Here is a 26,399-nt window from a genome sequence, read left to right as displayed (position 1 = left end):
GAGGAACTGGGCCTTGAACCGAAATTCCGAACTCGGACTCGAATAGGCCCAGACAGAACTCCGACACCGCCCCCTACGGTGCGGCACGAGAGGGCTAAGGGGCGGGGGCATGTGCACCGGAAGCTGCCTCTGCCCACAACCAAGATGGCTGCGGAGAGGGCGGAAGTGTCCGCACGTCGGGCCTCCGAGGCTTCTCTTTCTCCCCTGGCGGTCCCGCTCTCGATGGTGGCGTGACGGGGGCGGGGGTGGCGACGCGTTCTCCTCGGTTGGGAGGGAACCAGCCCGCGAACCCAGGCCGGGAGGGGGGTTCGGCCTGGGGGGGAAGGGACTGATATGTCTCTCGAAGACCCCTTTTTTGTAGTCCGAGGGTGAGTGACAACGACGGGGGAGGGCGGAGGGTGCTCTGTACCCAAGCCAGCCAGTGCCCGGGTGCCGGCTCCAGCGTGCCCGGCGGGCTGGGCAAGGCCGTCGGGGTGCAGAGTGGGAGGCGCACGCAGGGGTATATAGGGGTCTCCGGAGTCCCCCATGCGTTTGGGTTTGCAGTCGGGGGCAGAGGCAGGCGGGAGGACCGCCTGCCCCCAGCCGCGCCCGCCGTGCCCCTGCCCGCAGCGAGGTGCAGAAGGCGGTGAACACGGCCCGCGGGCTGTACCAGCGCTGGTGCGAGCTCCTGCAGGAAAGCGCGGCGGTCGGACGCGAGGAGCTGGACTGGACGACCAATGAGCTGCGGAATGGCCTGCGCAGCATCGAGTGGGACCTCGAGGACCTGGAAGAGACCATCGATATCCTGGGGCTTTGTGGCAGGGGGTGGCATGGGAGAGCCCATTGCGGTGGCAGCCCACCTTCGGGTAGGGCTGGACCCCTAGGGACGGGGATGATATCTGGCTCCGGCCTTGACCCTTGACTCTCAGCCCACGTATAGTGGAAGCCAACCCAGGCAAGTTCAAGCTCCCAGCCGGGGACCTGCAGGAGAGAAAGGTGTTCGTGGAGCGGATGCGAGAGGCAGTCCAGGTCAGGAAAGGTCCTGCAGGCGGGGAGTGGGGGAAGGTTTGAGTGTGTGTTTTTTTCTTTCTTTTTTTTTTTTTTTTTTTTGAGACAGAGCCTCGCTCTGTCGCCCAGGCTGGAGTACAGTGTTGCAATCTCGGCTCACTGCAACCTCCGCCTCCCAGGCTCAAGCGATTCTTGTGTCTCAGTCTCCTGAGTAGCTGGGACTACAGGTGCCTGCCACCATACCTGGCTAAGTTTTGTGTTTTTAGTAGAGACGGGGTTTCACCATGTTGGGCAGGCTGGTCTCGAACTCCTGACCTCAGGTGATCCACCCGGTTTGGCCTCTCAAAGTGCTAGGATTACAGGCGTGAGCCACCGCGCCCAGCCTGAGTGTCTTTCCTCCCTAATGCTGTCCTTACCTCCAGGAAATGAAGGACCATATGGTCAGCCCAACAGCCGTAGCATTTTTGGAGAGGAATAACAGAGAGGTAAGCCTTCCTGACCCACCCTGCCCACCTGAGCCCCTGGGGGTAACCAAGCCAGATCCCTCTGTGTGTGTTCACCTGTCCCTTTTGCGACAGTGCCCATCCTCTCTGTGGGAAGTTATCTTCTTGCTGTCTACCTGCCTGCACTTTCTCGGTGTGTGCACCTGAACCTCTCTATGTGTATATGTCCGTGGGTTCCTCTCTACTGTGTCCTCTGGGTCTATACTGGTTTCCTGTTGCAGGAGAGGGCTGGGGGCCTGTGTACCTATCTCCTTTCTGCTTCCATGCCATTTGTCCTGTGTGCACCTGTTTCCAGGACGCATGCCTGCCTTTTACTCTTTTTTTTTTTTTTGAGACAGAGTCTTGTTCTGTTGCCCAGGCTGGAGTGCAGTGGCTTGATCTCAGCTCACTGCAACCTCTGCCTCCTGGGTTCAAGCGATTCTCCTGCCTCAGCCTCCCAAGTAGCTGGGATTACAGGTGCCCGTCACCATGCCAGGGTAACTTCTGTATTTTTGTTTTTGTTTTTGTTTTTTTGAGATGGAGTTTCACTCTTGTTGCCCAGGCTGGAGTGCAGTGGTGCAATCTCGGCTCACCGCAATCTCCGCCTCCTGGGTTCAAGCAATTCTCCTGCCTCAGCCTCCCGAGTAGCTGGGATGATAGGCATGCGCCACCATGCCTGGCTAATTTTGTATTTTTAGTAGAGACGGGGTTTCTCCATGTTGGTCAGGCTGATCTTGAACTCCCAACCTCAGGTGATCCACCTGCCTCAGCCTCCCAAAGTGCTGGGATTACAGGCGTGAGCCACTGCGCCTGGCCTAATTTTTGTATTTTTAGTAGGGTTTTGTCATGTTGGTCAGTCTGGTCTCAAACTCCTCACGTCAACTGATCTGCCTGCCTCAGCCTTCCAAAGTGCTGGGATTACAGGCGTGAGCCATCGCACATAACTTCCTTTTTTTTTTTTTTTTTTTTTGAGATGCAATCTCACTCTGTTGCCAGGCTGGAGTGCAGTGGCGCAGTCTCGGCTCACTGCAACCTCCGCCTCCTGGGCTCAACGATTCTCCAGCCTCAGCCTCCTGAGTAGCTGTAATACAGGCACATGCCACCACACCCGGCTAATTTTTTTTTTTTTTTTTTTTTGAGACGGAGTGTTGCTCTGTCGCCCAGGCTGGAGTGCAGTGACGTGATCTCGGCTCACTGCAGCCTCCGCCTCCCGGGTTCAAGCAATTCTGTCTCAGCCTCCCAAGTAGCTGGGATTACAGGCACCCACCACCATGCGTGGCTAAATTTTGTATTTCTAGTAGAGACGGGGCTTCAACATCTTGGCCAGGCTGGTCTTGAACTCTTGACCTCGTGATCCACCTGCCTCGGCCTCCCAAAGTGCTGGGATTACAGGTGTAAGCCACCACGCCCGGCCAATTTTTGTATTTTTAGTAGACACAGAGTTTCATCATGTTGGCCAGGATGGTCTTGATCTCCTGACCTTGTGATCCACTAGCTTCAGCCTCCCAAAATGCTGAGATTACAGGCATGAGCCACTGGGCCCGGCCAGCTTCCTTTTTTTTTTTTTGAGATGGAGTCTTGCCATGTTGCCCAGGCTGGGGTGCAGTGGTGCAATCTTGACTCACTGAAACCTCCACCTTCCGGGTTCAAGCAATTCTCCTGCCTCAGCCTCCTGGGTAGCTGGGACAACAGGAGTGTGCCACCATGCCCGGCTAATTTTTGTGTTTTTAGTAGAGACAGGGTTTCCCCATGTTGGCCAGGCTGGTCTCGAACTCCCTACCTCAGGTGATCCGCCCCCGCCTTTTCATCTGTGCATGCACCTAACCTATTTGGGTGCGTGCACTTGGCCTCTGAGTGTATCTGCGTTTTCCCCCCTCATATCCTAATATCTGCTAGTTTCCTCTGTAATGTGCCTGCTGTGTGTGTGTGTGTGTGTGTGTGTGTGTGTGTGTGTGTGTGTTTCTGTGTTTCTCCCAACCACCTCTGTCAGTCCACTTTTTCTCTTGGTGTTCTCTGTTGATATTTTTCATATGTTGAGAACCACCAGCCTTTCTCTCTCCCTCATAAGTGTACGTGGGGTCGGGGAGGGTGGGGGACTGAGGCTCCTCCCAGTTTGTCATCCCATAGCAGTGCCCACGTGCCTTCCAGATGTGCTGCCTTGGGGGAATTCAAGTCCAAACTCTAAAATACATCTGTTGGAGCCGGGCACGGTGGCTCACACCTAAAATCTCAGCACTTTGGGAGGCCCAGGCAAGTGGATCACCTGAGGTCAGGAGTTCGAGACCAGCCTGGCCAACATGATGAAACCCTGTCTCTACAAAAAATACAAAAATTAGCCAGGCGTGGTGGTGATCACCTGTAATCTCAGATACTTGGGAAGCTGAGGCAGGAGAATTGCTTGAACCCGGGAGGTGGGGGTTGCAGTGAGGCGAGATCACACCACTGCACTCCAGCCTAGGTGACAGAGCAAGACTCTGTCTCAGACAAACAAACAAACATCTGTTGGGCCAGGCGTGGTAGCTCACGCCTGTAATCCCAGCACTTTGGGAGGCTGAGGCAGGTGGATCACTTGAGGTCAGGAGTTCGAGACCAGCCTGGCCAACATGGGGAAACCCTATCACTAGTAAAAATACAAAAATTAGCCGGATGTGGTGGCAGGTGCCTGTAATCCCAGCTAAAATCCCCCCAAAAATAAACAAATAGTAAAATGTGACATTTACTAGCATTACTATGTGTTGGGCACTGCTGTAAGTGTCCCCCATCAATTAATTCTTTAAATCCTCATTTCAACCCAGGAAACACGGATTCTACCTCTTCCCATTTTATTTATTTATTTTTTTTGAGGCAAGGTCACTGACACCCAGGCTGGAAATGCAGTGGTGCGATCTCAGCTCACTGCAACCACCGCCCCCCAGGTTCAAGCAATTCTGCTGCCTTAGCCTCACAAGTAGCTGGGATTACAGGCATGCACTGCCACACCCGGTAATTTTTTTTTTTTTTTTTTTTGAGAGAAGGTCTTAATGTGTCACCCAGGCTGGAGTGCAGTGGTGTGATCTCGGCTCACTGCAACCTCAGCCTCCCAGGTTCAAGTGATTCTGACCTGCCTCAGCCTCCCTAGTAGCTGGGATTACAGGCACCCGCCACCAAGCCTGGCTAATTTTTGTATTTTTAGTAGAGACGGGATTTCACCATGTTGGCCAGGCTGCTCTCAAACTCTTGACCTCGTGATCCATCTACCTCGGCCTCCCAAAGTGCTGGGATTACAGGTGTGAGCCACTGTGCCCGGCCCAATTTTTGTATTTTTAGTAGAGATGGGGTTTCACCATGTTGGCCAGGCTGGTCTCGAGCTCCTGACCTCAAGTTATCTGCCCACCTCCACCTCCCAGAGTGCTGGGATTACAAGCATGAGCTACCATGCCCCATCCTGCTCTCTGCATTTTACAGATGAGGAAACTGAGGCACAAGGAAGCCAAATGATGGGGTCTCTGGGTCACCTTGCTAGTAAGTGGTGAGTGGGGAATGCAGGCTGTCCTGCCCCAGAGTCTGCCTCCCTGACTTACCACCGTGGGGATTTGCCCCACAGGCCCCGCTGTGAGTTGGGGTCTCTCCCTGAGCCTATGTTGTGTGCCCCTGCAGATACTCGCAGGCAAGCCAGCTGCCCAGAAGTCACCCAGCGACCTGCTGGATGCCAGCGCAGTCTCGGCCACATCTCGCTACATCGAGGAGCAGCAGGCCACACAGCAGGTTTTGGGGCCAGCGGGGTGGATCCTGGGAGGGGAGAGCCTTGCAGACTGATCTGAGGTCTGGGGTCCCTTTTTGTTGTTGTTGTTGATATGGAGTTTCGCTTTGTCGCCCAGGCTGGAGTGCAGTGGCCCGATCTCAGCTCACTGCAACCTCCGCCTCCCAGGTTCCAGTGATTCTCCTGCCTCAGCCTCCCTAGTAGCTGGGATTACAGGCGCCCACCACAATGCCTGGCCAATTTTTATATTTTTAGTAGAGATGGGGTTTCACCATGTTGGCCAGGCTGGTCTCGAACTCCTGGCCTCAAGTGATCCGCCTGTCTCGGCCTCCCAGAGTGCTGGGATTACAGTCCTAAGCCATAGCGCCTGGCCTTCTGGGGTCGTTTTCAACAGCATCTCCCACCCCTTCGCTCTGCAGCTGATCATGGATGAACAGGATCAACAGCTGGAGATGGTGTCTGGGAGCATCCAGGTTCTGAAGCACATGTCCGGCCGCGTTGGGGAAGAGCTGGACGAGCAGGGCATGTGAGGCCAGGACCCTGGGGGTGGGCCAGGGGCTCTCCGCCGCCCTGGTGTGTCTGGGCCGTCTGGAGCTGATGCCATCCTGTTCTTGGCAGCATGCTGGATGCCTTCGCCCAAGAGATGGACCACACCCAGTCCCGCATGGACGGGGTCCTCAGGAAGTTGGCCAAAGTATCCCACATGACGAGTGGTGAGTCCCCTCAGGGGAGGGGTCAGTCCTGGTGGGGGCAGGTTGTAGGTGGTACCCTCTCCCCGTGACCCCTGACCTTCTCGTTCCCAGACCGCCGACAGTGGTGTGCCATCGCCGTGCTAGTGGGGGTGCTTCTGCTCGTTCTCATCTTACTATTCTCTCTCTGACCCCAGCCCTCCCTGGCAGGCTGGTCCCTTAAGCCTGGGGAGCCACCAAGCACTTTGGAGCTGGCCTCGCCCCCTAGGAGGAGAGGGTCCCTCCTGGGTAGCTGGAGAGTAGAGGGTCCCGCCTGGGGAGCTGTCCCCATGGCTCTCCCCTAGAGCCAGTGGGACCCTTCAGGACCCTGGGCTGGAACCACCACCACTGGTCCTGTCTCAAGTGCACTTAGGGGGTGGTGGAGGCAGGGACACCTGAGACACACCTGTCTCCATTTCCAGTTCCAGGACTCCAAAGCCATTTGCCCCTGTGCCTTATACACGTGCCAACCTGGAAATAAAATGTCAGCCTTTTTTATACGTATTTGTGTCGTGTGGTGTGTGTTGACTGCAAATGCGTGACCGAGCCCTGATTGGGACTCCCATTCTAAGCCACTGCTTGCACAAGTGCTCCAGTGTGTGTGTGCACATGTGCGTGTTCCGGATTTCTTTTTTTTTTTTTTTTTTGAGACAGAGTTTCACTCTTGTCACCCAGGCTGGAGTACAGTGGTGCAATCTCTGCTCACTGCAACCTCCACCTCCTGGTTTCCAGCAATTCTGCCTCAGCCTCCCAAGTCGCTGGGATTACAGGTGTGTGTCACCACACCCAGCTAATTTTTGTATTTTTAGTACATATGGGATTCCTCATGTTGGCCAGGTTGGTCTCAAACTCCTGACCTCAAGTGATTTGCCTGCCTCAGCCTCCCAAAGTGCTGGGATTACAGGCGTGAGCCACTGCACCCATGCGAGTCTTTTTTTTAATGGTTTAGGTTCTCTTGATCTTTTTATTTTTATTTATATTTTTTTGAGACAGAGTCTCGCTCTGTCGCCCAGGCTGGAGTGCAATGGCGTGATCTCGGCTCACTGCAACCTCTGCTTCCTGGGTTGAAGCGGTTCTCATGCCTCAGCCTCCTGAATAGCTGTGATTACAGGAATGCTCCACCACACCCAACTAATTTTTTATTTGTAGTAGAGATGTGGTTTTGCCATGTTGGCCGGGCTGGTCTTGAATTTGAACTCCTGACCTCAAATGATCCGCCTATTTCAGCCTCCCAAAGTGCTGGGATTACAGGCATGAGTCACTGTGCCTGGCCTATTTTGGGTTTGTTTGTTTGAGACAGGGTCTCTCTCACTCTGTCTCCCAGGTTGGAGTGCAGTGGCATAATGGTGGCTCACTGCAGCCTGGAACTCCTGGGCTCAAGGCAGCCTTCCACCTCAGCCTCCCAAGTAGCTGGGACCACAGGCACATGCCACCTCGCCTGGCTATTTCATTTTTGTAGAGACAGGGTCTCCCTATATTGCCCAGGCTGGTCTCAAACTCCTGGGCTCCACTGATCCTCCTCTCTCAGCCTTCCAAAGTAATGGAATTACAGGTGTGAGCCATCATGCCTGGCTTCTATGTTATTATTTGTTTATTTATTTATTTTGAGATGGAGTCTTGCTCTGTCACCCAGGCTGGAGTGCAGTGGCGCAATCTCGTCTCACTGCAACCTCCACCTCCCGCATTCAAGTGATTCTCCTGTCTCAGCCTCCTGAGTAGCTGGGATTACAGGCATCCGCCACCACACCCGGATAATTTTTGTATTTTTAATAGAGACGTGGTTTTGCCATGTTGGCCAGGCTGGTCTTGAACTCCTGATCTCAGGTGATCCACCTGCCTCGGCCTCCCAAAATGCTGGGATTACAGGCATGAGCCACCGTGCCCAGCCCAGTTACTTTAATCTTGTGTTATGTTTGAGTCTATGGGGACCCACGGTGCATCCATGGTTTTTCCTACTTGATAGAACCATTTGTCCTTTTATATTCTTGGGACCCTCTTGTTCACCCAGGTATTTCCAATACCGGTTAAATTTTGTGATCTCATTTTTTTTTTTTGAGACGAAGTTTTGCTCGTCACCTAGGCTGGAGTGCAATGGTGCGATCTTGGCTCACTGCAACCTCCGCCTTCCAGGTTCAAGCAATTCTCCTGCCTCAGCCTCCTGGGTAGCTGAGATTACAGGCGCACTCCACCACGCCCAGCTAACTTTTGTATTTTTAGTAAAGACGGGGTTTTGCCATGTTGACCAGGCTGGTCTCGAACTCCTGACCTCAGGTGATCCATCTGCCTCAGCCTCCTGAAGTGCTGGGATTACAGGCATGAGCCACTGCGCCCTGCCGATCTCTTTTATGTTCTTTTAATGCATGAATGCTCTTCTGAATGCGGCGTGGAGTGTGTGTGTATGGGATCTGTTTCTGGGGCTTGGCATATCAGCCACGGCACAGGCGGGCACCGAGTGAGCCAGTGTTGCTGTAAAATTGACAGAGCCACAGCTCCCTTTTTTTTTTATTGAGATGGGATCTGACTCTTGCCCATGCTGGAGTGCAGTGGTGCCATCATAGCTCACTGCAGCCTTGACCTTCCCAGTTGAAGTGATTCTCCTGCCTCAGCCTCCGGAGTAGCTGGGAGTACAGGTGCATGCCACCACACCCAGCTAATTAAAAGTATTTTTTCAGGCTGGGTGTGGTGGTGGCTCATGCCTGTAATCCCAGCACTTTGGGAGACCAGCCTGACCAACATGGAGAAACCCCATCTCTACTAAAAATATAAAATTAGCTGAACCTGGTGGTGCATGCCTGTAATCCCAGCTACGCAGGAGGCTGAGGCAGGACAATCATTTGAACCCGGGAGGCGGTGGTTGCAGTGAGCCGAGATCGCGCCATGACACTACAGCCTGGCAACAAGAGCGAAACTCCGACTCAAAAAAAAAAAAAGAAAAGAAAATGCTGGGCGCGGTGGCTCACACCTGTAATCCTAGCACTTGGGGAGGCCAAAGCGGGTGGATCACCTGAGGTCAGGAGTTCGAGCCCAGACTGACCAACATGGTGAAACCCTGTCTCTACTAAAAATACAAAAATTAGCCGGGCATGGTGGTGGGTGCCTGCAATCCCCACTATTTGGGGGGGGCTAAGGCAGAATGGCTTGAACCCAGGAAGCAGAGGTTGCAGTGAGCCGAGATCGCGCCACTCTAGCCTGGGCGACAGAGTGAAATTCCATCTCAAAAAAAAAAAAAAAAGAAAAAAAAAATGTGTGTGTGTGTGTGTGTAGGACCAGCTCATATGTTGCGTTATCTGTATCTGTTGGGGTAACTTGCATGCGTGTTAGAATCGGAGGCTGTCAGTTTGCAGTCAGCAACCTGGGTCTGCTGGGCACAATGCAGGTGTGTGTGTTCCTCCCTGGGCCCCCCAGTAACGAGCATGCGGCAAGGCTGTTACAAAGGCGTTTAGTTTATTCTCATCAGTATCACTGATATTCTCATGGTTCACATTTGCCAACGCCGCTCCTCTCCTTACAGTAGTTAAATGTGCAATCTCACTTGGGGGCCCAGGGAGGGGTGGGGGCTCGGCCCAGGGTGGGGAGGGCGTTGGCACTTCACGTGGACAGGGTGGGCAGCCTGTCCTGCGTGAAAGAGGTGTGGGTTGAGTGGGCGGCCAGGGAAGGGGAGTTGGCAGGGGAGGGCCCCACAGTCTTTTTTCTCTGGTGGTTGGTGATTCTCCATTCAGATTCCTTCCTGGCTGCCCAGGGTGGGGGAACCATGCAGCTCAGGGCAGGGGAGGAAGAGAAGGAAAAAGCAGCAGGCCGCCCAGGGGTAGGGGTGGAGGGTGAACGGCAGGGCAAGGGGGGTACAGGGGTGGCTCCTGGGGTAAGGCACAACCCTGTCTTTGGCTCTCCTGGTGAGGAGTTTCCTCCCCTGCACCCCCTGCCCGACCCTTCTCCCCAGCCCCCCACCCCCCGGACCCACACACAGTCCTGGGAGCCAGGGGGCACCTCCTGGGGTCCCTGAAACAAGTGGGCTCTGCCACCCAAGCCAGTGCCGCAGGGGCTCGAGGAGGGACACCCGAGGAAAAGGCAGAGAGGGGCAGGCAGGGGCCTACCCAGGACAAGGGGGTGGGGGTGAGAAGACCCCAGGCCCAGGAGCTGGCCCCCCCACCCCAACTAAGGCCTGGAAGTGAGGGAGCACCTGCTTCCTTTCAGGGGTCTGGCTGGAGCCCCGGTCTGCCCCTCGGCCTCCGTCAGGCCCAGCCGCTTGCCAAGTGACCAGGGCATTGTGCTTTGGGGTAAACGCTGGGGTGGGGTGGCAGGCCAGGAGGCGGGGGGAGAGGAGGGGTGACTAAGGTGCTTGTGCTTTAGCTGGGGGTGTCAATATCCCCCACTCAGGCCGGCTGGGGGCTAAGGTGCCAGGCCCCGGCCAGGAAGACAGTGCCAAGACCCCAGCCAGACCCTGGCACTCATGACTGACCCCCGCAACAAGCAGATGTTAAGAGGGACCCCCAGTGGGCCGGCGGGGCTGCTGGTCCCATCGGGGGGATGGTCTCCAAATCAGATTACAAGGGTCCAGTAGGGGCTGGCCCCCACCCCATCTCCTAAAATCCCCCTGCCCCTAGAGAGACCCCTGGGAGCAGTGGGTAGGTGGGGGTTGGGGAGGCAGATGAGAGGCAGGGAGGACGAGGGCCAGAAACGCAAACAAGGATGTGGATGTGGATGGTGAAATGACACCCTGCATAGGGGGATGGGGAGTTAAAAAAGAAAAAAAACTCTGCCTTCACATGAAAATCTAAAACAACAACAAAAAACCACCCACTCTGGGCGAGAACAAAAAGAGAGGAATGGTAAAAGAGAAAATTCTGCAAACAACTGCTAACAATGGAAGTGGACCCGGCCCTGCCCTGCCCTGCCCAGCCCCCAGGAGCTGGGCCCAGCCAACCAGCCAAGGCCTGGGACACCCTTAAACTATAGCCCTGTTGGGGAAGGTGAACAGGGAAGGGGGACCCACAGGACCCACAGGAGCCTAGGCAGCAGCTGGGACTGGAGTCCTACCATGGAAACACACACTCACACTCCACACATACACACCCACACACACACACATTCAGCCTGCCCCCCAGCCCCCCAACACCTCCCTGCCTTCCAAGGCCCCCCACCCCTGGGGACCGAGGGGGACAATAGACACAGCCCCATTGGTTTGAAAAATAAAAGGAATCTTATACTTCAATATTTCATTCGCTAAAAAAAGGTTTTAAAAATTATGTACAGGGGAGTGGGGGCCAGGAGCCCTGCTGTGGGGGGGGGGGGGTGAGTGTGGGGAGATGGAGGGAGGGGCAACAGCCCCCCAGTCTGCTCCCCTGGGTTCCAACCCAGGTCCTACTGCCTCTTGTATCTTCATTTGTTTGAAAGCAAAACTTCTGCACACACACACGCACACACTCTGCCAGCCCTGGAAACCTCTCATTCTATCCTCCGAGACCCTCGGTCTGCCCCCAAGAGACCCCCCCCTCCTTTAGGACCTGCCTCTCTGAGGCCCCAGAGGACCAAAGGGAGCAACAGAGGCGGAAAAGAGGAGAAAGGGCACCAGGCACGCCACTGCCGGCCACCTTAGGTCGGTTGTGCAATTTCTCGGAGCCTGTTTCCCCAGCTATAAAATGGGTAGTCCCCACGGCCTCGCCTACCCCAGCCCCCAGGCGCAGGGATAGACGAGGGTGACAGGAAGGCGCTTTTGGAGACGTGGAAGCACTGGGAGGTGGTGGGAGGGGTCCTGAGAACCCCTGGGGCCCCCCTCAAGTCCCAAGGGGCTGCAGTGAGCAGCGGAGGCTGAAGGCTTCCGCGAGGTGGCCTAGGGCCTGGGGAGGGGCCTTCCCAAGACCCCCAGGCCAGCCCCCTCCCCTGGTGGGCCTGGTGAGTGTGGAGATGACGGCTAGGGGTTAGGTTGGGGAGCCAGAACTCCCCCACTGCACGAGTGTGTGTTAAAGAAGGCAACACGGACCTCACGCCACCTGCCCTGCGGTCCTCTCCCGGCCCAGCTCTCGGTGGGGAAAGGGGGTAGGACAGGAGGGGCAGAGGGCCGGGAACATGCAGCACCCACCGCGGGTCCTGGGGAGGGACAGACAGTAGCTCATGACCAAGATGGCAGGTGTGTGTGTGTGTTGGGAGGGGAAGTGTGCGGCCCCGCGGGAGGCTGGGCGGGTTACTGCAGGGCTTCAGCCGAGGGACCCGCCTCGCCCTCGTGGCTGGCGGTCTCGAAGCCATGCTCCACACCCATCATGTCCGGCTCGATCTTGCCCGTTTCACTGATGAAGGTGGTGTAGGCGTCATCCTCAGCCTTGAGCACCTTGACCTTGGGCATCCAGCTCTTGCGCACAACGCGGCGGGCGTTGGTGCACATGTCGGCCGCGATGGCATTCATCTCGCTCTCCTTGAAGTTGGGGGCGAAGTTCTGGCAGTAGTCTGTGGGGCAGGGTGGGTGCGGCCTTGGCACGGGGGCCAGGTGACTCCCACAAGGCCTACTCACCAGCTCCCCTACAGCATCTGCGACTCCCTCTCAAAGGGGAGACGAGTGAGGCCACGCGGCCAGGACACCACACTACATGCACCCAACCCTACACCGGACTGAGTTCAGCCATGTGTGGGGATGTGTTGGTTTTGATGGGATGGCCCCGTGTTCTTGAAAAATTCGGATCATTTGCCAGAATTTAGTAACTGGGAGTGGTCACTTGAAAATCTAGATGCCCCCCATGACGAGTGGCTAGCACTGTCTGGCTGCCTCATCCCTCCCAGACTGCCCTGAGTTCGAGACCCTCCTGCCTGACACAGGCTCCCTGGCTTCCCTTCGGCACGTGTATCCCCCAAACACGAAGAAATCTCTAAGCAATCACAGCCGGTTTCCCAGCAAGGCTAGAATGAGCCCCAGAATGCTTCTCAACACTGAACTCTAGCCCTCTCTGAGAGCCAAGGCTGGGAAAAAACGTCAACCTGCGTGCCCCGGGCCCACGCCCCGTCCAGCTGGGCCAACACTCACACTTGACAGCGTGGAGCACGCGGCTGTCCAGGGGCTTCCGACGGGGATCGTTGGTAGAAGAGCGGATGCCGGTGCCGCAGCTGTTGGCCAGCGTGTTCCTGGGGGCAGGGGACATGGAGGGAGTCAGCGCTCAAGTTGGTGGTGGGGGGGACATGGGGAAACCCCACCCCCCTCCCTGGGGCTCTGGCAAGGGCCTTACCGGTCAAAGAAGGAGGCCAGGAGCCGCCGCAGTAGGACCTTGTGCCGCGTGCCTGCGCTGACGTGGCAGTTCATCAGCTGCGCCCTTGTGATGTACACGTTGGTGCCTGGTGAGAGGAAGCCGGAGGATGGCCTGGGGTGCCCCCAAACCGCCACAGCCCCCATGATGCCAGGCCTCATCTCAGAACACCCCAGGCCCTCCCTGCTGGGCTCTGGGTCCCAAGAAAACTCACCCAGGGACCTTCTCCCCTACACCTCTACCCACCAAGGGCAGTCAGGGGAGGCTCCTTGGGGCTCCCCCAACCTCATCAGTGCTCAGGAAAGGACAGAAAGGGTTGCTTCACCATCCTCGGGGCGCCTGCTGTGTGGCCGGTCGTGCCGCAAGCCTGTGTGAGGTGGGCACGCTGGCTGTCACCAGCTAGAGATGAGCCCAAGCTCAGCAGGACCAACAGGGAGTGGAGGCTCACACCTAGGCACTCTGACCCAAGGACCAAACACAGTCTTCTTCTTCTTTTTTTAAGAGATGAAGTCTCACTCTGTCACCCAGGCTGGAGTGCAGTGGCCACCATAGCTCACTGCAGCCTTGACCTCCTGGGCTCAAGGGATCCTCCCACCTCAGCCTCCTGAGTAGCTAGGACTACAGGCATTCGCCCCTGTGACTGTCCAAATTCCTAACCTAGGTAGTAGCTGGCCTTCACAGGAGCCCGGGAAGTAGCTAATCTACCCATGCGGCCAAACAATAATAGCCAATGCTCGCCCCGACCCCTTAAGCCAGAAACCTAGAGGCCAGGCCTTGCTGTATCAGCTCCTCCATCTCACCAACGCCCCCACCCTTAGGGTGGCTGTTACCAACACTACAGCACAGATAGGGAAACTGAGGTGCTGGGGGCTCCTAACCAGCTGCCCAGCCCAGCCCAGGCCAGCCGGCTCCAAAGCTGTGGAGGGGAGAGATCTGGGGCGAGACCGGCCCACCTGTCACCAGTTCCAGCTTCTCAGAGGGGTCGCCCTCGTCGTAGAGCTTGGGGTGGCAGCGGTTCCCAATCTGGTTGATAAGTTCAGCCGGGAGAGACGCCAGGTCTTGCCGAACCCGGATGCGATTTCGGGACTCGGGGGCTACCTGCTCCGGGAGGGCCTCCACCTTCTCGGCTGCAGGGAGAGAGTGGCACGCGAGTGGCAGGAGGAGCAGGGGTGGCTGGTGGGATGGGGGACAGGGCGGCACCTCACCTGTCTGGCCGACGTTCATCATGCTGTACATGGTGTACATGTTGCAGATCTGCCGGTACTGCTCATCCATGCCCTCCTCGCCACCATCCTCCTCCTCGTCCTCCTCATTGTGGTAGGAGCCAGGGCTGTCGCTGGTGTAGGCGCTTGAGGTGCCTGGGCTGGTCCGCTCCGACGTGCTGGGCCCACTCACCACACCCCCTGCTGCCGCCACCCCACCGGCTGGCTGCCCTGCTCCCGCAGCCACGGCGGGCTGGGCTGCTGCCACCACCGGAGCCTGTTGGGGTGGCGGGGGCTGGTGAGGCCGGTTGGCAGCCAGGTCTGGCGTGGAGAACTTGGCCATCTTGCGGCTGCCATTGCCGCCGCCCCCGGCCTCCTTCTGGCCACTGTCCCACAGCCGCTTGGCCACGGGCATGCACTGCACAGAGTCCGACTCCTGCTGCTCCGTCTTCACCCGCGACACGAGGGGCAGCGGGGTGCTACAGGCTGGCCAGCCCGATGTCTGCGCCACGGGGCTCTGGGGCTCCGACGATGGGGCCTCCTCCGCATGCAGGCCCTGGGAGTCGCAGCTCGGGGAGCTCACCTTGAGAAAGAACTCGGTGCCCTTCTCCATGATCTCCTGGATCTGCAGGAAGCCAGCCGTGTACATGAGCAGGAACTGGTCGCCCACGTTCATGCTCAGCCGGCCCGTGTAGCAGAAGCTGAGGATCTGCTGGAAAGACTGGGGCTGCACAGCCGCCGGCAGCTCCACCACGGCGCTGCGGCTGTTGTTGAACAGGTCCCGGAAGTAGGAGCTGCTGGCAGCAAGCACGGCCCGGTGGGCCTTGAAGGCATGGCCCTTGACCACCACTGACACGTCACAGTACAGGCCCTGCAGCCGCTGTTCATTGAGGCACTCCAGGATGCTGTTGCCGAAGTTCGGGATCTCCATCTGCAGTGTCTGGGCCATGGCAGCGGCTGCACGAGGGGCAGGGAGGAATGGAGAGACAGAGACGGAGGGACGGGGTCAGGCGGCAAATGTGGGTGCTGGCCTAGCCCTGGCCCCAAAGACCTCCCCTGCTGGAGGGACATCCGCACGATGGAATCTACCATGGTGCTAAACCACACAGAGCCCTCTACCCTATCTGTCCTGGTACAGACTCACTTTTACAATATGTGGTCAAATCTGCTAAGCTAGCTGCAGACCAGGGTGGCCACACGCTATCCCTTGCAAAGAGGAGGGGGCAAAGGCATACTTATTCATATGTACTTTAAGAGTAACTGAATATGCTTAAGTGCTCGGAAGAGTGGCTAGGACACAGTGTGCTACCTCTGAGTGCCAGCTATTGCAAGCACCAGGTACATATATGGTATCTCTTCAGGGTACTGGCATGGAAATGCCAGAAAGGCAGGGTCATCTGACTGTGCAGCAGAGTCTGCAGTGCTGGGCACATGCCCTTCAATCACTGTTTGTATAATGACTAAATGACCACTCAAGAAATTACATGAGGTCAGGCGCAGTGGCTCACTCATGTAATCTCAGCACTTTGGGAGGCTGAGGCAGGCGGATCACTTGAGGCCAGGAGTTCGAGACCAGCTTGGCCAACGTGGCAAAACCCTGTCTACCAAAAATACAAAAATTAGCCAGGTAAGGTGGTGTGGGTATGTACTCCCAGCTACTAGGGAGGCTGAAGCCAGATAATTACTTGAACCCAGGAGACAGAGGTTGCAGTGAGCCGAGATTGTGGCACTGCACTCCAGCCTGGGACATAGAGTAAGACTGTCTCAAAAAAAAAAAAGGAAAAAGAAATTGCATGAGGCTGGGTGCAGTGGCTCATGCCTGTAATCCCAGCACTTTGGGAGGGCAAGGCGTGTGGATCACTTGAGCCTAGGAGATTGAGACCAGCCTGGGCAGCATGGTGAAACCCTGCCTCTTACGAAAAATACAAAAATTACCCCGGCGTGGTGGAGCACACCTGTGGTCCCAGCTACTAGGGAGGGTGTGGTGGGGGGTGGATCTGTTGTTGAGCCCAGGAGGTGGAGGCTGCAGTGAGCTGTGATTGCGCCACTATACTCCAGCCTGGGATACAGACAGAGACACTGTCTCAAAAAAAAAAATAAATAAATAACTTACATGAAAACATCTCTAGTCATCAGGGAAATTAGAAGAAAACATCATCAGGGAAACGCAAATCCTAACCACAATGAGACACCATCTCACACCCACTAGGATGGCTAGAATCAAAAAAGTTGGTGAGGATGAGAAATCCAGAACCCATTTCCACTGCTTGTGGGAATGTCAAATGGCACAGCCACCATGGAGAACAGTCTGACGGTTCCTCAAACGGTTAAAGAGAGTTACCATATGACCCAGCGATTCCACTCCTGGAATTTATGCCCAGGAAAAACGAAAACATTTGCCTGCATTGAAAACCTGTACACAGACGTTCACAGCAGCATTATTCACAATAGCCCAAAGGTGGAAACGATCCAAACGTCCATCTGCGGATGGATGGGCCAACTAAACATGGTCAGTCCATACAATGGGATATTATTCAGCTATAAAAAGAAAGGAAATTCTGACACATGCTACAACATGGATGTCCCTGGAAAACATTATTCCAAATGAAAGAGGCCAAACAAAAGGACCACAGATTGTATGATCTATTTATAGGAAATGTCCAGGACAGGCAAATCCACGCGGACAGGAGGCAGATTAGTGGTTGCCAGGGGCTGGGAGGCAGGGAGAATGGGGGTGTGGTGAGGGAAAGCAAAGGGAAGGCAAAGGTGTGTGGGGTTTATTCTTTTTTCTTTTTTGAGATGGAGTCTCACTCTGTTGCCCAGGCTGGAGTGCAGTGCTGCGATCTTGGCTCACTGCAAACTCTGCCTCCTAGGTGCAACTGATTCATCCTGCCTCAGCCTCCCTGAGTAGCTGGGCTTACAGGTGCGCCCCACCACACCGGCTAATTTTTGTATTTTTAGTAGAGATGGGGTTTCACCACATTGGCCAGACTGGTCTTGAACTCCTGACCTCAGGTTATCCACCTGCCTCAGCCTCCCAAAGTGCTGGAATCACAGGCATGAGCCATGACGCCCAGCTGGGGTTTATTCTTGACATAATGAAAAATGTTCTAAAACTGACTGTGGTGATGGTTGCATAACTCTGTGAATATACTAAAGATCATTAACTGTACACTTTAAATGGGCAAAGTGCATGGTGTGAGCATCTCAATAAAGTTGTTAAAAAAAGAAAGAAAGGAGGAAACTGTGAGACTGATTTCCTCTGGGCAGAAGTGGGAAGGAGACTTGCAAAGTACATTTTCAGGTCTTTTGAATTTTTAATCTGGTGGATGAAATGCCTATTTGCAAAAGTAAATAATATTTAAAAAGAAAAAAACGTGAAATTGTGCCATACATACTTAATTCAAGCAAATTAACTCAAAAGTGCTTGAGGGCAGGGAGGCGAGGAAGACATGGGATTTTATTTTTTTGAAAGAGACAGGGTCTCATTCTGCCATCCAGGCTGGAGTGTTGTAGTAAGATCATAGCTCATTACGAGTCTTGAACTCTTAGGCTCAGGGGATCCTCCTGCCTCAACTTCCTGAGTAGCTGAGACTATACGTGTACACCACCATGCCTAGCTAATTTTTAAAATTTTTGTAGAGACAGGGTCTTGCTACGTTGCCCAGGCTGGTCGTGAACTCCTGGCCTCAAGCGATCCTCCCATCTCGGCCACCAGAAATGGGAATTGCTGCTGCTCAGGTAGACGACCCCCCGCACTGGCCTGTGAGAGGAACAGCTTGGGGAGGCGGCAGAAGTGGGGGTGTCAATGTGTGAACTTCTGCATCGGACCCTGTACTGCCTCTTCCAGGAGGAAGAACTGGCTGCGTGGGACGTGAGAAGGCTGTCCCCCACACTCTGGGGCAGTCATCAAAGGGCTTCAAAGGAAGGTGTGGCTTTCTACCTGACCCCACTGGTAAAGTGAGAATTCTTTATTTTTTATTTTTATTTTTGAGATGGAGTCTCGCTCTGTCGCCCAGGCTGGAGTGCAGTGGCACGACTGCGGCTCACTGCAAGCTCCGCCTCCCGGGTTCACACCATTCTCCTGCCTCAGCCTCCTGAGTAGCTGGGACTACAGGTGCCCGCCACCACATCGGGCCAATTTTGTGTATTTTTAGTAGAGACGGGGTTTCACAGTGTTAGCCAGGATGGTCTTGATCTGACCACAGGTGATCCACTCACCTCAGCCTCCCAAAGTGTTGGGATTACAGGTGTGAGCCTCCACGTCCAGCCTTTTTTTTTTTTTTTTTTAATTGAGATGGAGTCTCACTCTGTCGCCCAGGCTGGAGTGCTGGGATTCCAGGCGTGAGCTATCACGCCCGGCCTCCTCTGTAATTCTATAGGGTCTCTAGAGGGCAGTGGTCCTAACTGGGCAGAATGCGAGTGAGAAGGCTTCCCTGAGTAAGGCAGATCTTTCCAGACACTCCAGCTGGCCAGCAGGAGAAAGTAACAAGTACATGCAAAGGCCCTGGTGCAGGAATGCACACCTTCCCTCCCTTCCAGTTAGCTCTCAAGCACCTTCCATGTTTCATTAGCAACTCCACTCAGATCTGCCTCCCTGGGCTGGGCACTGAGAATACAGTGGCCACTCTCCTCCTATCTGGTAACACCCGTTCCGTCTGAAAGGGCTGCTGTGAGGAATAGAAACGGCAAGTGTTCAAAGGCTCAGAGGTGCAACCTAAGGTTGAGTCCTGGCTCCAGCACCGACCTGCTCCTCTGACCAGGAGCTCCAAATCTCTGCTTTCTCCATTTGGAAATCGAGGCTGAGGAGGTCAACCTGATTCTACAAACTCAACCTACACTTATTGTTACTGAATGATCATTCAAGAAATTACACGGAAACATTACTAGTCATCAGGGAAATGTGAATCCTAACCACAGTGAGATACCATCTCACTTACTGAGCTGCTACCCTGGCAGGCCACAAGCGAGACACAGACCCTGCCCCTTGCAACACCCAGGCGAATGGAGGAACAAACTCACAACTTCTATGAGCTCCCCGAATCCTCTTAGCAAGACTTCAGGGCTGGTTTCATACTCCCCTTGCAAAGCTGGAAAAACTGAGGTCATGTGGAAATTGAGGACTGTCCTGAGGTCATCTAAAAATTCATTCACCAGGTTCAAAATTCAAAAGATATGTCCTGAAGGGCGGGATGACTCAAGCCTGTAATCCCAGCACTTTTTTTTTTTTTTTTTTTTTAAGACAGAGTCTTGCTCTGTTACCCAGGCTGGAGTGCAGTGGTGCCATCTCGGCTCACTGCAACCTCCGCCTCCCAGGGTCAAGTGATTCTCAGCCTCCTGAGTAGCTGGGCCTACAGGCGTGTGCCACCATGTCCGGCTAATTTTTGTACTTTTAGTAGAGATGCGGTTTCACCACATAGGCCAGGCTGGTCTTGAACTACTGACCTCAAATGATCCACCTGCCTTGGCCACCCAAAGTGCTAGGATTACAGGCATGAGCCACCACACCTGGCCAATCCCAGCACTTTGGGAGGCCGAGTCAGGCGGATCACCTGAGGTCGGGAGTTCGAGACCAGCCTGGCAAACACGGTGAAACTCCGTCTTTATTAAAAATACAAAAATTAGCTGGGTGTGGTGGCAGGTGCCTGTAATCCCAGCTACTCGGGAGGCTGAGGCAGGAGAATCACTTGAACCCGGGAGGGTGGAGGTTGCAGTGAGTCAAGATTGTGCCATTGCACTCTAGCCTGGGCAACAGAGTGAGACTATGTCTCAAAACAAAAACAAAAAAACCCAAGATATGTCCTGAGCTATCTGCTGCCCCTACCACTTACATGCAAAAAGTGGTAAGGCCAAGATTCAAACCAGGGTCTGCCTAGGCACCACAGCCTGTGACTTCCCTTGCTTGTATCTTCCTTCCTCTTCCCCTCCTCAAAATCACTGCCACCATCCTACAAAAACACAAACAAAACAAAACAAAACCCCAAAACCTCCTTAGGGCAATCAGAGGGTGGAGGCTGGATCTAGGAATCCCAGTTACAAGGCAACAAAAATCTCCGCCCAGGAGCTCAAACTCAGAGCTGAATGGGCCAGGAGCTGGCCACTCTGCATGAAGAGGCAGGAGAAACAGGCACCATGTTGGGGGGCAAAGGACAGAGCCCAGAGAGCCTACTTCAGGGGTCCTGGCAGCCCTGAACCACCTCCCTGGGCAGCCAAATTAAAGCCACCCCTGGTACTGGGGCCCAAATGACAAGGACCAAGATGGTCAAGGGAAGAGGCTGGCATCCCAGTTCCTAGAGGGGTGCTCCAAGCTCATTCCCCAGGGAGGAGGACAAAGCCAGGACAGGTGTGCAGTGCTGCCAAAATCCTGCACCTGCCTGTGCCTCAGTTTATTCATCTGTAAAATGGGCTGTTCATCCAACCCATCCTGATGAACCGCATCCTCCTTTGTGGGAGGTGCTGGGGACACAGCCCTAAAAGGACCAGCTGTGCTTATGTGGAGCTGTCTAGTGAGGAGACACTGGGGATGATTTAATTACAGTTGGGGTGGGTATGTCAACCGAGCAGATGGCCTTGGTGGTAGGGACCATTAAAGGTTGAGCAACTGCCAGGACAGAGATAACACTTCTGGGCGGGAAGGTATCAGGTGTGGTCCAGGGACCCAAAGAAAGCTGGTGTAGCTGAAGGGCGATGCAGCAGGGACAGGGCTGCCAGGAAGGGTATGGGACAGGTGGGGTCCTGACCTACGGAGTGTGGACATCTTTGAAAATGAGCCCCAGGGTCAGGGCAGCATTTTAAGAGTTATATGTACAGGCCAGGCGCGGTGGCTCACGCCTGTAATCCCAGCACATTGGGAGGCTGAGGCGGGCGGATCACCTGAGGTCAGGAGGTCAAGACCAGCTTGGCCAACATGGTGAAACCCCGTCTCTACTAAAAATACAAAAATTAGCCGGGTGTGGTGGTGCACATCTGTAGTTCCAGCTACTCAGGATGCTGAGGCACGAGAATCACTTGAACTTGGGAGGTGGAGGTTGCAGTGAGCTGAGATCGAGTCACTGCACTCCAGCCTGGGTAACAGAGTGATACTCCATCTCAAAAAAAAAAAAAAAAAGAGGTGTATGTACAGTTAACCCCTCCAAGGGCACTGTCAGCTCAATGAAGGCAAACATTCTGGCTGGTTTTATTCAAGATTAGTTCTTTAGAATGAAATAGATGCTCAGTAAATATTTGTAAATGTGTTAAAGAACAGTGCAGAGAGGCTGGGCACGGTGGCTCACGCCTGTAATCACAGCACTCTGGGAGGCAGAAGCAGGAGGAGCCCCTGAAGCCAGGGGTTCAAGACCAGTCTGGGCAACATAGTGAGACCCCTATCTCTACAAAAAATTTAAAAATTAGTGGGGCTTGGTGGCTTGCACCTGTAGTCCCAGCTACTTGGGAGGCTCAGGTGGGAGGATCACTTGAGCCAAAAAGTTAGAGGCTGCAGTGAGTGATGATCGTACCACTATATTTCAGCCTGGGTCATAGAGCAAGATCCTGTCTCTGAAACAAAAAAAGCAAAAACAAAAAACCACATCCCCCGACCCCACTACCCCACCAAAACCAACCAACCAACCAACCAACCAACCAACCAAACAAAACAGTGCAGAACGGGCACAGGACTGCTTCAAGGTGACCTTACCAAGCACCCGGCACCGGCCACAGGTAATTTTTTTTTTTTTTAAAGACAGGGTCTCACTATGTTGTCCAGGCTGGTCTTGAACCCCCCCATTTGGCAATGGAGACTGAAAGGTTACGGGGATAATAGGAGGCAACAGAGATGTGGGGGTTGGGAAGGTGGCCCAGGTCCCCTCCTGAGAATGAGAGCCAACCTGATGCTCAGACTGAGGTCCCCCATACCTTGTGAACCTCAGCTTCAGAGCCCAGCACCACAGCACCCAGGGCTTTGGAGCCTTTGATTAGCAATTGGTCCAAATAGCTCAGCCAATTAGCGCACGGGAGCTCTCCCTCCCTCCATGCTGCTGGGGACGAGCGGAGTGGGGCGATGGGTCTGTGAGCCACAGTGACCTGAATGCTGTTCCGTCTAGTTCCCCAGTGGCCCCCGCACAGAGTGGACAGGGGTGAGCTGCAGTGTGGGCCAGAGCAGACCCATCTCTGGGAACCCCTCCATCCCTCTGTGATTGGCCCAATCCGGCCCAATCCTGCCCAATGGACTCAGGAGAAAAACTATGTGGGCCCCTGCAAGAAGCCCTCACCCACGCTAGCCCCAGGAAGGGAGCTAGCATGACTGGACTCTCAGAGGAAACGGGTCTCTCGCTGGCAGGTCCCTGGCAGGGTCACCTGCTGGCTGAAGCAGGGGTGGGATGGAGTCGAGGGTTGAGATCTCTAAACCACCTAATGGTTCTAGTCCCCACCAAATCCCCACCTAAGTCAGGCTCAAACACACTGCCTGGTCCCCCTCTACTGCGGTGAGGCCTTTGCCCAAGCTGTGCACCCTGCCTGGAATACCCTCTTCCTCCACCCTCAGCTACTCACTTCTCCAGGCTAGAGAAGATGTCCCTCTCCTGCCCCACCCCAGCCACAGTGCCCTTAAGCTTACCTCTGAGGAAACTAAGTCCCACTTGACTATAAACTCCCCAAGGGCAGAAAACCATATGAGAATCATCTCTCCTTAAAATTCAGCATATCAGCACCCCTGAGGGTGTGGGGGACAAGGGCAGGAGGCCACAGGGCAGCTGGGACCTTCCTGGCCAGGACAGTGCCTAGTCCTGGCCCTGGACCTGAGCAGATCTTCTGGTGAGACCCAAGGGCACAGCACACAGTTTCCATGACTTCCCAACAACTACTCAATAAATATTTGCCAGGTCCCTGCCTGGGCAGGCCACAATGGTGACAAAGTAGCCCTGCCTCTGGAGCTCACAGTCCAGCAGGAGACAGGGCCATTCATCCTTGGTCACACAGATCAATGTGCTACACACTGGGGTGCCTGACCTTGCCCAGAAGGGGTGACAGTGGAGCTGAGATCTAGGAAGGGCAGTAGTGGATGGGGAGTGTGGCCCTTCCAGAAAGGGTTTTCACCTCCAGGGGACTGGGCTCAGTCTCAGGGCTCTGCTATGGACAAAGTATGTCCCTCCAAATTCATAGATTGAAACTCTGAGCCCCAATGTGCCTGTATCTGGAGATAAAACCTTTGGGAGCTAATTAAGGTTAATTGAGGTCATAACGGTGGTATTAAGAAGGCAGCTGTCTGCAAGCCATGAAGAGAGCCCTCACCAGAACCTGACCACGCTGGCACTCTCATCTAGACTGCCAGCCCCCAGCACTCTGAAATATAAATGTCTGTTGTTTAAGCCACCCAGTCTGTGATATTTTGTTGTGTGGCAGCTTGAGCTGACTAAGACAGGCCTGAAGCACCATCTATTCACTGATGCCTCCCCCACTGGAGTCTTTGGCCCGGACTTCCCTGTGAATGCCAGACTCGCACACACCCCAGACACCTCCACTCAACAATTTCAGGACCTGGCTCCAGTCCTTCCCAAAACCTGTGAATGCCGTAGCTTCACCAGCTCCGGCCCTCCTCATTCAGATCCTTGGATTCATCTTCAACTCCTTCAAAACCACTTTGTACTACCTTGGCCCCAAGTGACACTGCCTGGGCCCCTACAATGATTTATTGGGGCCCCTGGCAGTCTGGCCCTGCTTGCTCTCGGACCTACTAGAATGGGAATGGGACAGCCATAGCTCTTCATACTCTCCCTGGTCACATAAAGTCCTTTCTCTACTCTTTTGCTTTTGGAGACAGGGCCTTGCTCTGTCACCCAGGCTGGAGTACAGTGGCACCATCATAGCTCACTTCAGCCTCAAACTCCTGGGCTCAAGCAATCCTCCCACCTCAGCTTCCCAAATAGCTGGGACCACAGGAGCTACATCCAGCTAATTTTTTTTTCTTTTTTTTTTTGAGGCAGAGTCTCACTCTGTCGCCCAGGCTGGAGTGCAGTGGTGGGATCTCGGCTCACTGCAAGAATCGTTCAAGCGATTCTCCTGTCTCAGCCTCCTGAGTAGCTGGGATTAAAGGTAACCACCACCATGCCTGGCTAATTTTTCTATTTTTAGTAGAGATGGGGTTTCACCATGTTGGCCAGGCTGGTCTTGAACTCCTGACCTCAAGTGATCCGCCCACCTCCTAAAGTGCTGGGATTACAGGCGTGAGCCACGGCACCCGGCCCATCCAGTTAACCAAAAAAAAAAAAAGTATATGTATATGTATATGTATGCTTTTTTTTTTTTTTGGTAGAGACGTGATCTCACTATATTGCCTGGGCTGGTCTCCAACTCCCAGCTGAGTGTTCCTCCTGCCACAGCCTCACAAAACCCTGCGATTGTAGGCATGAGCCACTGCGTCTGACCAACAAAGCCCTTCCCGACACTAACTCCCTGGCTTGATTCTCCCTGTTTGACTTATCCTTCTTGGGAGTTCCTATGATTTATTTAGCAAGCTGGCCATTTTTCTTTTTCTAAAAAAAATTATTTATTTGTGCATTTTTTAGTAATAGAGACGAGGTCTCCCTAATGTTGCCCAGGCTGGTCTCAAAATCCTGGGCTCAAGTGGTCCTCCTGCCTTGGCCTCCCAAAGTGCTCGGATTACAGGTGCGAGCCACCACCCCTGCCAAACTGGGCATTTTTTGGGGCTTCATGTCAGTTTCCCTGGGGCAGGGAGTTTGCCTGTGTAGATCCCTGTTGTGTCCTCTACCCCTAGGATCTGGCCAGGTACACAGTGGGTGCTCACAGTCCTTTGTGGAAAAAATGAACAAAGAATTACTTCCATTCCTCCTAACCTAACTCCCTGTTTTGTTCCACATTAACGTGGCTCAAACAGGAATAGGGCTCAGAAGCATTATCTGTGGCTGGGCAGACAGACGACCTCCTTTGACAGTTGCCAAGGTGGGTAGCCAGCAGTCAGGGGCCTATTGAGACCTCAGTGTTACCTGACGAATTGCTCACACTGCCGGTGGATCCTGCCATCTGCAGGAAGGGGGCTGGCAGGATGATTCCTGGGAGTAGTAACTGTCAGCTCTTAGGGAAGAGAGCTGCGGAATTCCCCAGCCAGCATGGGCCTGTGAGAGACTGTCAAAGGCACAGTCCTTTCCTGATGTCTTTCCAGGGAAGCTGTGACATGGCCGTCGACAGATGCTATGGTCTGAATGTTTGCCTCTTCCCAAAATTCACATGCTAAAGCCTATCTCCAATGTAGTGGTATTAAGAAGTGGGGCTGGCTGGGCACGGTGACTCACGCCTGTAACCCCAGCACTTTGGGAGGCTGAGGAGGGCGGATCACGAGGTCAGGAGATAGAGACCATCCTGGCTAACATGGTGAAACCCCATCTCTACTAAAAATACAAAAAATTAGCCAGGCACATTGGTATGTGCCTGTAATCCCAGCTACTCGGGAGGCTGAAGCAGGAGAATCGCTTGAACTCAGGAGGCGGAGGTTGCGGTGAGCCGAGATCGGGCCAATGCACTCCAGCCTGGTGACAGAGCAAGACTCCGTCTAAAAAAAAAAAAAAAGTTAGGCCTTTCAGCCAGGTATGGTGGTTCACGCCTGTAATCTCAGCACTTTGGGAGGCCGAGGTGGGCAGATCACCTGAGGTCAGGAGTTGGAGACTAGCCTGGCCAATATGGTGAAACCCCATCTCTACTAAAAATACAAAAATTAGCTGGGCGCAGTGGTGCACGCCTGTAATCCCAGCTATTAGGGAGGCTGAGGCAGAATTGCTTGAACCTAGGAGGTGGAAGTTGCAGCGAGCCAAGATCATGCCACTGCACTCTAGGCTGGGCAACAGAGCAAGACTCCATCTCAAAATAAAAAAGAAGTTGTTGATCAAAAATTTAAAAAGGGCTGGGTGCAGTGGCTCACGCCTGTAATCCCAGCACTTTGGGAGGCAGAGACAGGCGGATTACCTGAGATCAGGAGTTCGAGATCAGCCTGGGCAACACAGTGAAACCCCGTCTCTACTAAAAATACAAAATTAGCCTGGCATGCT

The 26,399-nt window shown here is 54.4% G+C and overlaps 2 protein-coding genes across 5 annotated transcripts in view; one reads left to right on the top strand and one right to left on the bottom strand.

Annotated features, from left to right (window-relative positions):
- The first annotated feature begins 4 nt into the window (after positions 1-4).
- On the top strand, positions 5-6,440 carry STX10 (syntaxin 10). 3 transcript variants are annotated; one of them, XM_003814841.5, is made up of 8 exons: positions 5-368; positions 610-779; positions 914-1,008; positions 1,410-1,472; positions 5,106-5,213; positions 5,628-5,734; positions 5,827-5,921; positions 6,012-6,440. In XM_003814841.5, exons 1-8 carry the CDS (start codon positions 334-336, stop codon positions 6,086-6,088), a joined length of 750 nt encoding a protein of 249 aa, XP_003814889.1. In that variant the 5' UTR covers positions 5-333; the 3' UTR covers positions 6,089-6,440. The 3 variants fall into 3 exon arrangements, with proteins under 3 accessions (XP_003814889.1, XP_008965942.1, XP_008965943.1); XM_008967694.4 differs by having other exon boundaries at positions 137-368; positions 6,359-6,440; XM_008967695.4 differs by lacking the exon at positions 6,012-6,440 and having other exon boundaries at positions 137-368; positions 5,628-5,730; positions 5,827-5,915.
- Positions 6,441-9,361: 2,921 nt separating this feature from the next.
- The window catches only part of NACC1 (nucleus accumbens associated 1), a 25,821-nt gene continuing 8,783 nt past the window's right edge, over positions 9,362-26,399 (bottom strand). For both annotated transcript variants that reach the window (XM_034946205.3, XM_034946204.4), the window contains 5 exons: positions 14,368-15,321; positions 14,116-14,289; positions 13,145-13,250; positions 12,946-13,043; positions 9,362-12,374 (listed from right to left, as the gene is read on the bottom strand). In XM_034946205.3, coding sequence (XP_034802096.1) covers positions 12,115-12,374; positions 12,946-13,043; positions 13,145-13,250; positions 14,116-14,289; positions 14,368-15,313 — 1,584 coding nt within the window. In that variant the 5' untranslated portion in view covers positions 15,314-15,321 and the 3' untranslated portion in view covers positions 9,362-12,114. The remainder of the gene's footprint in view (positions 12,375-12,945; positions 13,044-13,144; positions 13,251-14,115; positions 14,290-14,367; positions 15,322-26,399) is intronic.

Source organism: Pan paniscus, chromosome 20 (assembly GCF_029289425.2).
Source record: "Pan paniscus chromosome 20, NHGRI_mPanPan1-v2.0_pri, whole genome shotgun sequence".
Taxonomy (NCBI): Eukaryota; Metazoa; Chordata; class Mammalia; order Primates; family Hominidae; genus Pan; species Pan paniscus.
The sequence above is the reverse complement of the archived record's forward strand: the minus strand, read 5'-3'. Positions and strand labels throughout refer to the sequence as shown.

What these genes read in the sequence shown, in the direction of transcription:
- STX10 (XM_003814841.5), top strand. Translation starts at nt 334, where the DNA reads ATGTCTCTCGAAGACCCCTTTTTTGTAGTCCGAGG. An exon ending in CCCTTTTTTGTAGTCCGAGG is followed by an intron (nt 369 to 609) that starts GTGAGTGACAAC and finishes CCCTGCCCGCAG; the next exon opens with CGAGGTGCAGAAGGCGGTGA. An exon ending in GGATGCGAGAGGCAGTCCAG is followed by an intron (nt 1,009 to 1,409) that starts GTCAGGAAAGGT and finishes CCTTACCTCCAG; the next exon opens with GAAATGAAGGACCATATGGT.